This window comes from Pundamilia nyererei, unplaced genomic scaffold (assembly GCF_000239375.1).
Source record: "Pundamilia nyererei isolate P.nyererei 1_Seehausen unplaced genomic scaffold, PunNye1.0 scaffold00107, whole genome shotgun sequence".
NCBI classification, from domain to species: Eukaryota; Metazoa; Chordata; class Actinopteri; order Cichliformes; family Cichlidae; genus Pundamilia; species Pundamilia nyererei.
This window is the reverse complement of record NW_005187508.1, coordinates 1846474-1860475: the sequence shown is the minus strand read 5'-3', so window position 1 is coordinate 1860475 and position 14002 is coordinate 1846474. Positions and strand designations below refer to the sequence as shown.

The following is a 14002-nucleotide window of genomic DNA, read 5'->3' as shown; positions in this document are numbered from 1 at the left end:
GTGTGTGTGTGTGTGTGTGTGTGTGTGTGTGTGTGTGTGTGTGTGTGTGTATTCCGAGATTTAGGACACAGCTCACCGATGTTGGGGTGCTTCAATAAACGACAAATCCTCGCCTCTCTCTCCAGCTTTTGATGATCTAAAAGAAAAATAGAGGAGACACAAACACAGAGATGGGTTATTTTAATGCTACTCATGATTCCCTCCTGTGATTGGCTTTATAAATAATAGAACGTGAAGTTGGATGCAACTTAGTTTTGACTCAGTGGAGGACACATTGCAGTATTTGGTTGTCAGCGTGTGTTGTGTCTGTCTGTCTGTGTGTGTGTGTGTGTGTGTGCGCGCTGGCATGGTGTCAGCCGGCTCTTTTCCTTATCAGAACTGAAATGCTTGACAAAAATAATGTGACCTGATATGTGCTCGGTAATATGCCACAAACAGGCAGGCGGCAGTGAACAACAAACACAGTGAACGGCCACAGAGGATTCATATTGACCTCTCGCGTCGGGCTCAGCATAAGCTCCTGCAATGTACTTTTAGGTCCTCTTTGGTGCCCTGAGGGAAATCTGAAATCTGTATTCCCAAAATATACACTGTGCTGCAGTTTTGCAGATGTATCATACAATAGATTTATACAGTAATCCTTTTGAATGTTTAAAAGAAAATCTCATACCGTTTTTTTCTTCATGTTTTTAATTAAAATTTGTGTTAAACAATTAATCTGGATAGAATATGTTAAAATTATTTATTTTCTACCCCCTTTTTTCAGACAAAGGGTATTTTGAAATAATATATAATCAGTAATACAAAAACAGCTATGTAATTCTGTATTACACCAATGGTGAGATTTAATCAGAAACTTTATGATATTTGTAGATTTCTACATCACTGTAATGAAGTGCTTTAGGTTACAATAAACTGTGACTTTTTTTTCCCACACACACAGTAATATTATGCATACCATAAAACGATTTCACTCATATTCCGAAACCTTAAAGAAGTATATGCTCTACGGCAGTGACTATAATGTTCCACCTAAATACAACATCAGCATTTGGTGAGCTTGTTTTAATAGTGGACCCTTAACTGATGCTGGGAGAACATGTACATGCTTCTTTACATGAAATCCACCAAATTTTATGAGGGGGGAAAAAGACGGTTTTTGGGAAGCAAAGAATAGAACAGCAGCAGGTATTAGATACTGCAATCTAACTGTACTGCAACAAAAATCCCAGACAGGAAATATGGCAACCCAGACAGCATAACATATCTCTCCTCGTTGAGGCTCAGACTGATTTTATCTGACTTAGCAAACATGAAGTGACACTCAAATTTCTCTGTCAGAAGAAACCCAATGTCCAGTGACTCTGATTCAGAATAAGTGAGTCATTGCAATGAGTAAGACAATCCGGTGCTGAGGCGACCCATTTCAGCTTTGCCTCAGGACAGGAGGGAGAGAGAGAGAGAGCAGGAGGTTCTACATTTTTCCAAAATAAAATAGGACGCCTATTTTTCACTCTCATCTGCCTCCTTCTTCTTCTCTTCTTGGTGCTATGGAAACTGTGGGCTCAGTGCAGCACAGAGGCAAGACCAGCAAAGAACACTAGGCTGCTTGTTCTCATTATAGGTCCAGGTATCTGTTTGTTTCGTGTCAGTGTAACGCACCTATAGGAAAACAATAGGCAAGCACAACAACAAAGCTAGTGAGCTTTAAATGAGACGGACCTTGGCGTGCACTCAAATATGCAGCAAAATGCCAGTATAAAAAAAAACATATTATGACAGAAAAGTACTTATCTCCAAAGAAAGGTGACAAAGATGTTTGTCAGCCCTAGTGACAAAGTTTAATCCAGAATAAAATATATAGCATGAGCAGACAAAACTACAAAAAAAAGAATGTTTAAAGGCAAAAGAAGAAGAGATAAAATGATGAAACTACAAAAAGGTCTACAATGAATTGATCTGATTACTGTTGCAAAAAAGCTTTCTCATCCATCAGCCCAAGCATTAACTACCAAGAACAGCCACAATTAACTTCATTAACTTAAAAAATGCTGTTTCTTTTCTTTCAACAGTCATATTGGCTCCAGAGGCGGTGATGAAACTGTGTAAAAACTTCCGAAAGGACTTGCATGCCTTCCTGCATGCAGAATTTCTTGCAGCTCTTCTGTGTGGCTCCAAGTCTGCCATAATGCCCCTGAGAACATGCCAATTTCAATTTTGCTGAAGCATACTGCCGGCTGTAGAGACAAGCACAACAGCACAGAAGCCCACAAACAGCGCCAGAAACAAGGGCAGCCTAGCTATTACTGCATGATTAGCAGGATTCTCTGAGCAAGGTCACTAATCTCTCCATCTCTGTCTTTGCCTTATTATGTTGCTGAATGGCACATCCTTTTGTGTCAGTATAACACAAAACACATTTTATCTTCCCTTTGCCAATATTGAGAGAATCATTACTCACAAATATCTAATTTTCACATGTGCATTTTCTGCTACATTAAGTAATTGTTTTTTGTTTAGTTTTTTATAATACACCTGTGTTTACAGTACATCACTTAAGTCTACTAGCATCATAGCGTATTTTACACTGGTACAACAGCCAATTTGCTGTTCTTAAGGAATTTAACGGACTACTTTTCATTGTACTTTGCTTTATCAACATTGTTAAATTCCAGTAAAATAAAACAATACCCATAGTTTTAAGTATGTTTGCAGGACTTTTGTTAAAATGATAGTATGCACAATGCATTAATGCCATTATGTAACCATTATATTACAATTAACACACAATCTAGTGTTATTCTTTGTACACTAAGCAATAAAGTTATCTGACCTAATTATACCATACCTAGTAGCAATACTGAGGACATGGTTTAGGAAAGACTGCAGCACGTTTTCAGACCTCAAAAAAAAAATCAAACTCTGAAAATGATTTGAACCATTCTTCCATAATGCTCCATAATAGGTGGTCATGTTTGGCTGTGCCAGGGTGGTTGTATTTTTTATTTTATTTGCAGTATTCATCGACTGTACTCTGTTATATGACAGCCTCGCTCCCTTTGTCATCATTTTCCACCTCCACTTTTCTTTCTGTCTCTCTCCTCTCTCTCCCTCCTCCACAGGTAGGCCACCTCCTAGCCGGCTGGACATCTGTTGTCTAGCAACTCACGCACCAATCAGAGCGTCAGGCCTCTCCTCTCTGCAGTGGAACCAGCCTTGAATGCAAATAGCAGATATTGAGAGTTCATACACAACTTTAAAACTCTGCAGAAATACAGTTAGAGCTACGTATGCTTATTTCCTAACTTAAACACGTCTAGTCTTGTAGATGAGGATGGAAAGTCAGAAATTGAGCTTTACAGATTCTGTAATGCAACAGTTGAGTCTCAAGATGCTTATGTACACAGAAAAAGTGCAGATAGTCTAAGGATTAGTCTAAGGAGTAGTGAACGTTTGTCTGCAAAGGATGCGTTCATTTAGATAATATCTTTTTTTGATAATATTAAAACTGTAGCTTTTTATTGGAAACCTCAGCAGCTACAAGATTAGAGAAAAATGCAACAACAAACACATGCAAAAGAGCTTAAGCATAACAAAGTTCTGTTCGTTCTGAAAAAGTGATACATGAATTTGTGACTTCCAGATTAGATTATTGTAACTCGCTGTACTCTGGACTCCAACTTGCTCACCTCCAAAGATTACAGCTTGTTCAGAATGCTGCGGCTCGTCTCCTAACCGGAACTAGAAAGTTTGGCTCTATTACTCCAGTGCTCTCTGACTTCCATTGGCTGCCTATTAAAGTTCTGCTGCTTACTTTCAAATGCCTAAACAACCTTACCCCTGACTATCTCACCGACCTCCTCAGTCTCTATACTCCCAACTGTTCTTTACGATCTTCCGGTCAGTTACTTCTGGCCCAGCCCAGGCACCGTCTGAAGACTAGGGGTGATCGTGCTTTTGCCTCTATAGCACCAAACCTCTGGAATAGTCTTCCTGCTACCGTTCGTGCCTCTGACTCCATTCAATCCTTTAAAGCACGCTTGAAAACTTACCTATTCAACCTGGCTTTTTCCGGTTCACTAATTCTCAACGCACATTAATTGCTGTATCGCTACTCATTTCTCTGAATTATCATGATCGCTCCCTATCTCTACTTACGAATGCTTTTTGTTTGTTTTCTATACTTTCTCTATTTTACCTTGTTTTAATGACTTACTGTTCAGTGTAATCATTTACCATTATTTTTACTGTGAAGCACTTTGGTGTACCCCCTGGTTTTAAACGTGCTATATAAATAAAATTGTATTGCATTGTACTGTAGTATGCTGTTGATTTTAGGAGAAAATCAAACCTTAATGTCAAACATCTTCAGTGTTGAGGGACTGCAGACAGTAACTGTAGAATGAGACAGTCCACAAGATTACTTGGTTTTCCTTTGAGAGCTTGTTTCTCATTTTTGCAAGCTTCATACAAGTTAACAGGATTGGAGCACAAAAGTGCACGAGCACAGGTGTGACTGCCTGCACTGGCATAACAGCGTGTTTTTATTTTTTAATGCATGAGTAAATCGCATTTTACCCATTCACTCTTCAGACTGTAGCTGCAAAAAAAGCTGACTCTCAAAATGTCTCAAACAATCAGTTATGACTGGCTGCAAAGCCTCACAATACTCAACTCTGCTTGTGCAAGCTTGAGTCCTGCTGTCACAGACACTAGTGAGAGTAATTTTGCTTATGTGGTTAAAACTGAAGCAACTGTGCCAACAAATGTGAATGTGCGGTCAGCTGTTTTCATTCAACCCTGTCTGGACCTTTTCTTGGCTTGATCTGGGCTGACCGTCTCTAAGTGTCCAAGTATGAGTGCTTCTCTGTCTGGCACAATAAAGACCACGATGATTGATAACTTCATTTAAAGTATACAAAAACATACCTATTCTTTTTTGTTCTCTTTTACTTTTATTATTTTAACTGTCATAATTTGTCTTTAATTAGCTGTGGTGTGAGAAAAAAATACAGCTACTTTGTTTGTAATGGCTGAAAAGTAGCCGTGTTCCTCTTCAATACCAAATGCACTTCTTTGTCTCATAAAACAATCCAACAAATTTGTTATATTTTTCCATGACACAGTGCAATAGCCACAAAAAGATTGAAATATCTATTTAAGGTATTTACAACAGAAACAGTATCTTAAAAGTTTGTGGTGAGTATGTATTGCTATAGGTATAGATTTAACCTCCCCAAATGTAGAGTGATGCAAGGAGACTTTCAGTCAGCTCCTTTTCAGTCTACAGAAAAATACTGACTTGTTGTATTAGTCACTTCATAAATCTTAATGTCGTAAATAATCAATTTTCTATCATTAGCATTCCAAGTATGCTGCTCAGATTAGGCCTCCTACACTTTGCACCATTTTAGAACAGATCACAAGTTACTTCTTTCAAAAGTCCATCCATCCATTTGCTTCTCCTTTTCAGGGTCGCGGGGGTGCTGGAGCGTATCCCAGCTGTCATAGGGCGAGAGGCGGGGTACACCCTGGACAGCTCGCCAGTCTGTCGCAGGGCCAACACACAGAGACAGACAATCATTCGCGTTCGCATTCACACCTATGGGCAATTTGGAATGATCAATTAACCTATCCCCACAAACTGCATGTCTTTGGACTGTGGAAGGAAGCCGGAGTACCTGGAGGGAACCCACGCAAACACTGGGAGAACATGCAAACTCCACACAGAAAGACCCCGGCCTGATGCTGTGCGCCAACAGTGCAAACCACGGTGCCACCGTGCTGCCAAGTGAATGTATAAATATGCTAATTTGTTACTAGGGAATGTACAGAAACACAGCTCTTCAACCTGGAGAAAGTGGGGATTGGCTGATAACCAGTTTGTCTGCTGTGTTGTGCATTTGCTCATTTTCTGTAATCTCCAGGTTTCTATTAGTAAAGGGTATGACTGTAAACCAAAGAGTTATGTGTTCTTTCATTCTGAGTTGTTCTTTCTGTTCCATTACCTGTACACTTCAGTTGCTTGAGATGTGTATTATTATTCCTTACGTTAAATGGACACAGTTGCAAGTTGGAAAGAACCAACCGTTAGGAGTAGGTTGCAGTGGGTTGCTGGGGTAAATACGATCGACAGCTTAGCAAGTATCATTTGATGAATTGTTTCCAAAGTGATTAGTAAAAATCCCACTGAACCTACAGTAAAGGCACAAAAACATTTGCAACAGCAAGCCCATCTTCAGTTCACCCAACTGAAGATGGAGGACATTTTAAATAAACTAACAAAGGAAAAAGGGCTAACGTTAAAGTTATCTAAAACTCAGAGCCAGTAGTCTCGGTGTGAGCAAAGAATCAAATCAGTTCTGAGGAAAATAAATGAATAAATGAGTAAGAAAGAAAAAAGGCTAGATGTCAGGTTATCTGGTGAAGACAAAGAATCGATTTATTATACTTTTGGTTAAAGAAAAAAAAAGAGCTGTTATTTTGTCCAATGTAAATCAGTGTATCACATGACAAGTTCCAGCTGCAGACCCCAGTGAACCTCCACCTCTACCCCACTTTGTTTCTTTCCACTGCTGCTTCTTTCTTTTTCAGTCTGTGTCTGAAGTGTCACATCTGCAACCGCACTGCAGCAGTATAGTGCTCTCTCTGTGAGTGTCTTTATAGTTTGATATCCTGCAAGTCCAACACAAGCAAATTTTGGGACAACATAACACGTCCAAACATTTTTATTAAAACTAAATAAATAAATAAAAACATTTTAAAAAGAACAAGGTAAAGAGGTCAGCTTTGAAACTAAAAAGCTAAATAGAGCCATCTTCACAGCAACAGAAGCAGACTGAGAACATGGCATGAATCTTTAAGTGAAATCATTCTGTGCTTAGTTTTATTATTATTGTTTTTTTTTTTTTTGTTTTTTACATCCTCGATGTACACTACAATTTCAATTTCCAAATGATGAACTATTACTTCTTGATATGTAACATTTCTGTTTTCTGTATAAAGTATGAGGTAATTTTACTTTCATTACATGTAGATCTGTAGTTAATGTTACTACTGACTTCAGTGTTAAGCGGTGACTTAATTAACAGGCTAGTATTGACAGTCTGACCTTTATGTCATAGTAAAACCACAGCACTAGTAGCTACATGTAAAGAGTGTAGTATCTATTACAAGGGAGGAAAAGAAAAGAAAAGACTTATTTAACATTTGGCTCATACATAGTTTTGGCCTACAAAGAATATTTCCAGTATAGTGTGCCTGTGTAAGAGTGCAAAATGCAAATGAGGAAAAAAATAATGGAAGGCATCCATGACAATTGTTATGTTTTTGTTTTGTTTTTTACATTTTATCCTTCAAAATAAATTATTGTAGGCGCTTTTATGTAAAAAACCAAACAAACAAACAAACAAAACTGATATGTGAAAACACATTTTCTGTTTAAATTAGGTATCATGCATGTTTGGGAAGCTAAAAGGTCACTTGAGTGGTCTTTCATCAAATGTGACTCAGACTCCAGTTTTGCATGGTGACTCTCCAACTTTATCAGTAGCTGATAGGCCAAGTATGAAAAGCAGCACACTGGCTGACCCGTTCTTTCCAAAGTATATATTGCCAGTCATCAGGGGAGCTAATATCAAAATATTTTTGGAAGTGGGTTGAACAGAAAATGGCTCCTAAGCTAAAAAAGAACCAATACTAGCTAACTCTAGCTTTGTACCAAAAAAAGAGTCATGAATAAGTAGTGATGCAGTTATCGATGATAATATGCCAGTTTATAATGGAAATAACATCCTTAAGACTAATTTCTTATATTTGCAATGATCATTACAAATATCTGGGGAATTTATACATATGTCCTGCCTTACTGGCTAAAAATATTGCTGTTACCAGTATAAAATATGCTAATTCTATATACCAGTCAACAATAACAAATTCTGATTATCAATTAAAAACTTAGGTAATCAATTAAGTAAAAATTCCAAATTTTGTTGGTTATAGCTCTTTGGATGTTCTGAGTGTTGGTCAGAAAAATGAGCAGCTGAAACCATCCTCTGGAAATGCCAATACATATTCAATTAACCCTATTAAACAATCAATAGTTTAACCACCAACGACGACAAACGTTTTCTGAAGTCTTAACGCTGATACAGACGCAAATGTTCAAACCACACACAAATGTACACACACAGACAGCGACACACCGCAACGGGGTCCTGGAATTGCGCTGCTCCATTTAATTAAGAGTTTTAATTAAAAAGATGTAGTGGAGTGAATGTAACATCCTCTGCTGCCAGCGGCTAAGTAGTCCTCTTCCATACCGTTCCCAGGGATCTAATGAAACCATCCAGGATGCTGAGACACCGTCACCCTCTGTTAGTTTGCAATAGAGGAAGAATTAAGAAACTGATAACTCCCTGGCTTTCTCTTCTGAAGAGAAACAAAAGGTGGCTGGTGTCAAGAGATAAAACTGCCCCAAGAGTCTTGTAACATACGGTAATGTCCGCATTTATCTTATACACTGTAATGCAGAGATATACCACACACACACATTAGACTGATGTGTAAAAGTGGTTTAATCTGAGCTGCATTTTCTGAAAACACCTCAACAAGGAGAGACTCTCAAAATACTAGTTATAATCACAGACAAAGACCCCATTTTATTGCAGCAATCAAGCCCTACTGTGCTGCACATTCTTTATTTTGATTACAGCTACAGTACTGCGGTAGGAATTGTGTCCTGCAGCTCAGGAGAACTGGCAGCACCAAGGTACCAAAATACACAGTACAAAAGATTCAACTTGAGAATTTAATTTTTGCAACAAGAACAGGAGTAATATAACCTGACCTGTTATTTAAGAAACAGAAAAGCTCCATGGAAAAAAGTTATACATTTTATAAAATACAAATTAAACAGAAAAGTTGCAGCTCTCCATTTGCAATGCATGTCATATGATCAAGCTTTGTAAGAAATATATTAGTAAATATAAATACATGAATGGTGTGTGCAGGTACATATGTGCAATCTGTGTGAACCATGAAACAGCATAAAAAGATTAGTCAACACTTAAAATTCTTTAATACAACTACCAGACCTAATTTATTCTGCATTTCTCTGCAATGCCTCCAATACACCCACAGAGAACTTGACTGAACCATCCAGTTTTCCAGTTTTCATTAGCTAGGGAAGCAATAGTTTTAATGTAGAAGAGAAGCAATTTAATGGAGCTACTTTTTTTCTGGGGGAAAAAACACTGGAATGTCTTTTTTTCTAGTTTTAATTTTGGAACAAAGTGCAAAAAGTATGTTGTGGGAAAATTGCATTACAAAGTACAGAACTCGAGTCACTTGGGGAAAACCAAGCCAGGCCATGCACTGCAGACTCTCCAGTTAGACATGCCAGGAGCAGACTGGAGGCAGATGTTGTAGGAGTGTTTAGCTTATTTTAGAGTTTAGAAATGTGTTAACATAGAATGTAGAACTATTGTAGAGACATTGACACTGCCCTCAATGTAATAAAGGCCTCATTGTGTTGTGAATTTAGGAGTAGATTGTAGGAGACCCCTCCCTCACTTGAACTGTGAAAGTAAAACAGAGAGGAGTTAATGCTGAGTGGAAATTCCCCAGAGAATGTTTGGGTGGGGGTCTCAACATTTGTAACTGGATAACTGTGGTCTGGAAGGGAGATGGGTTTTATGACCTAGGGAGTCACCTACACCCACAGTGTTTTAACTGTCACGCACACACATCCACACGCACACTCACACACGAGCACTCACATAGACACGTGGGAACGTGCACATGTAGGCATTCATGTGCTCGTGCACATAGACACAGACTTTGCAGCACACCGTGGGGGGTTTTATGATAGCGTCGCCCCTACAAAACTGTGTTTCACAGACAAAGGAGTGAAGATTTGGAGAGGGACACACCGGCCTCGTCTTCCCTTCTAGAAGTGCATGCTTAAATGAAGATGAATAAAGATGAATAAAGGTTTTGTGAAATGACTACTGAGTTCCGGTGCCGTCTCTGGATGCCTCGACGAATAAAAGAACCGGGGTAAAACTGATTTCGCAACAATGTCTGGACCACTTGAACTGCCTTTTCAATGTGGAGGAGCAATTCCTCTACTATGAGACCTTCCACTGACTGAACTCCTCACTCTATCTCCAAGAGTGAGCCCAGAGATGTCAAAATCATCACAGCGAAATGCAAATTGTGTCTGGGTGATAAGTATTTCCAGGCTGTGAAGTGCTCCACTTCAAACTGAAAAAGCACCTGCAAGTTAAGCATGGCTTAACACAACACTGCTGATGAGGCCTACTGAAGACAATAACAATGCAGGACCTATAGTTCAGACGCAGTCATGGCTAGCATTTAGTGTGGCTAAAATTGCCACTTCAAAGGAAACTGCTGGTTAAGTGATGTAGTAGATGCTTCTGCTCAACTGTCTATGCAATGAGGCAGTGTCAATACACTCATGACAGATGTACAGTTTTCTATGCCAAAAGTAGAAAATGCATTTGCAACTTTGCAGCTGTGCTAATCCATCTATGAAGTGACATCATTTTGAACTACAATGCACACTTTTACATATTTTATTATGAATTTTGTCTTCTAAGATTGTTTAAATATATTTATGTCTGTGACAATCTAATCAATATTCAATTTGTCAATGTTGAAATCATTTGGTACATGGCCGATGACTAAATGGTCATAAATATGTTCAGTGTCACACAACAGCTCTTTGTAGGAAGTAGGACAGTAACAATATGAACCGTACACAGTTTACCTGCAGCAGGAGTTCAGACTAAATATTTTAAGACTCTGAGAAAGTAAGAAAAAAAATGAACATATAAAAGCACAGAGAAAAGGAGGGAGGTAGGCGATGCATTCAAATGTAATCTAATCTGTAACTAAGAATACCCTTGCTTTGTTGCACACATTGTACTGAACATTTTTTTAACCTTAAGTCAAAATTTTGTGATTTTAAAAGAGTGAGAGCTGCATCACTTCTTTTTCACTTTCACTGAATGCATACATTGAATTTAATGGACAAAGTTGGTTCACGTTTCACATCTGCAAATCTAGAGCAGACTCTGTGCTGATGACTGCCATCAGTCTAATGTCTATTCATAGTGGTAGGACACATTTGAATAATAAGGTCCATGATACAGTATGTGGCAGACGGCTCTGTAAGAAATTTGGCATAATGCATCAAATTAATTTGATAACTTGATGCATTATTATACAGGAAAAAATATTTTTAAAACTAAGACTTAAAGTGGGATCTACAAACACACATTTGCTGTCCAGTGCTTTGTTAATTTGCCAAACAGCTAAACACTCACAAAAAACAGAAAAAAAGAATATTTTCAATACTGAGTGTATGTCAGGGTGTGAGAGCACAAGCAATATATTTTTAGCCTTTGAGTACCCAGTGAGTCATGTGATCCCCTTCTTCTGACTGATCCCTCCTTCCTTTCCTTCTCTCCTGCGTGCATATCTGTGTATCTTAACCACAGTCCTCTCCCCTTTCTCTCTGTTTTTAGTCCTACAGACCTATTGATTAATTTCTTTTTTTTATTATTATGATTATTTTTGTCAAATGGCTTAGCTGTCTCTTTATTGTCATCTCCTCACATATAGTACAGACTTTCGTCAAACATGTGCCAGGTGAAAGAAGATAGAAGAAGATAAACCACCATCTCTAATTTGCTGGAAATGATTTCCAGATTCACAGCCCATCTCCTTATCACCATGCCATGCTCAAAACAATGCAATGAGCATACTGGGGTATCAATCAATACTTAAAAATTTTCTAAAATTTCTATATCAACAAAGCTGAAAGCACACAACCCCTGATTAGCTTGAGTGCCAAATTCTGTATTTTTTAAAGATACCAACCAATTGCATTGGTATTAATGAATACCAATTCTCACTAAATCAATTGGTTTCAAATTTCAAAACATCTGAGTTAGAGGAAGAAAGACAGCGAGACAGTGTGATGTCACTCCTACAACATTTTCAAGTACAATGATGGTGGTGTCAGCAAGGAGACAAAAGTAATCTCAGGGGTGGTTACACTTTTCAAAATGCAATGCAGACGACAGACTCTGCAACATAGCATTTTTGTACTGGCTACAGTAACACTTCTTTTGAAATCACCATGCTGTGCACATTTAAAGAACACGTTTTGTGAGATTGTATGTCTGAAAAAATAGTATGTAATCACAACCAATAATAGTATAACGTTACTATTTAGTACAGTCGTTCACAAACAGTGTCACATGACAGACATTGTCAGTGACCAAGGCAGTGTGCAAATGGTTGTAGATACATAACAAAATATATCAACTGGGAAGTATGGACTTATTTTGTAATATATAATTTATTGTTTTAAAACAAGAATATGATAATTGAGTATCATAACATTTAATGTTTGCAATTTAACTATTAGCAGTTAATTGATAGCACCATTAGCTGTCTGTTAAGTTATGATTAAGGCAGCGGCTAATTGCTATGACTAATAATAAATTAATAACATTAACATGGAGAAATGGGCATCAAAGATTATCAATCCCGCCAGTATGTAGCCTTAATACAGGCTCCTGGTAATTTAACAGGATCACATTCTCTTTTGTCTAAAAACTGTCATGTTTCTCTGAAAGTACCAGAACGAAGGTGAGAAAAGTCTGCACCAAGTAGAAACAAAGGCAGTCTACCTTTCCAACTCTGTTTGATCAGCAATGACAATACTTTGGGGTTTTTTGCACTACCTAAAAGAATCTTACATTTGTTTGTTTGTATTATGCTAATCTATATATTTTTTAATCAACTTTTATTTTAATTTTTTTTGTCATTTTTCCTCTGTGATATCAAAACTGGCCTTGAATATTAAGTATTTACTTGGATATCAGTATCGACAACCCAAGAGCACATCTTTTAAAAATTAAAAGTACAAACCAACACAACTAGGCAAGCTTTTAGCTATGAGAAATACAGAATGCACAAACACACACTTAAATACTGACTGACCATCTTCTCTATCTCACTCTGATTTTCTGTCTCTCTCCCTCTGCTTCCTTTCCTTTTCTTCCATTCTGTTTCTCCACTCTTATTCACTAACTCATCTGCTGCTCTAAATCAAATGCTGCATAATCAGGACTGCAGATTTTAGGAATCTGGCTGGTTCAATAGGCCCACCACATGTGTGCCTACTTAACTAGAAGCAGCAAACACACACGCAGTGCCTTGATCTGCCTGCATTCCAGACACCAATCCTATCCTAAACCCCTTTCAATTATATATATAATCACACACACACGCATGCACTTGCATACACAAACACAGAGAACAGAAGAGAGGAGTAGGGGGAAGGTCATGATCCTGCCAGAGAGAAGGGAATCAGAGTTGCAATTCTAGGGCTTATCGCGGAAAGAGGGTAAGTCCATATTTGACACGCCAGCATGCAGAGTATATAAACCTCTATATGAACACACATAAGAAAGAGGAAGGGCGAGTATGTATGCACTTCGAGACCCACATGCACAAGTGGTGAGATAATTCTTTGCAGTATTTTTGGAAAATCTGTCCACGCAAGTGTCAAGACACTGATCCGTCTCCCAAGGTGTCTATTACAAACACTACACTCAGCAACGTGCAAAAGACTGTTAGGATATGGAGGAGAAGATAGAGATAATGCTGCAATAGATAGATGGATTGACAGATAGAGCACATACTAACCTTCTTAGTTACTATCCAGTCAGTACTCACACATTTAAATATTACATTTTGGGTAAGAATTCGATGAGCATTTTAATTTAAGACTTTAAGAACTGAGAAATAACTGAGTATAACACTAAACATTTAATGTGCACTGTGTAACATTTAATATACATTTTATGGAAATAAACAGCACCAGTAAATGCATAATGAAAAATGTAGCAACAACAATCCAGGAGACTGTCTATCTAATATTGAGCATATTCTATCTGAGTGA

The 14002-nt window shown here is 38.0% G+C and overlaps 1 protein-coding gene across 10 annotated transcripts in view; it reads right to left on the bottom strand.

The window, feature by feature from the left end:
- camk2d2 (calcium/calmodulin-dependent protein kinase (CaM kinase) II delta 2) overlaps window positions 1–14002 on the bottom strand; it is a 44989-nt gene that overhangs the window by 24227 nt on the left and 6760 nt on the right. For all 10 annotated transcript variants that reach the window (XM_005741182.1, XM_005741181.1, XM_005741184.1 and 7 more), the window contains one exon: window positions 77–136. In XM_005741182.1, the coding sequence (XP_005741239.1) occupies window positions 77–136 (60 nt within the window). The remainder of the gene's footprint in view (window positions 1–76; window positions 137–14002) is intronic.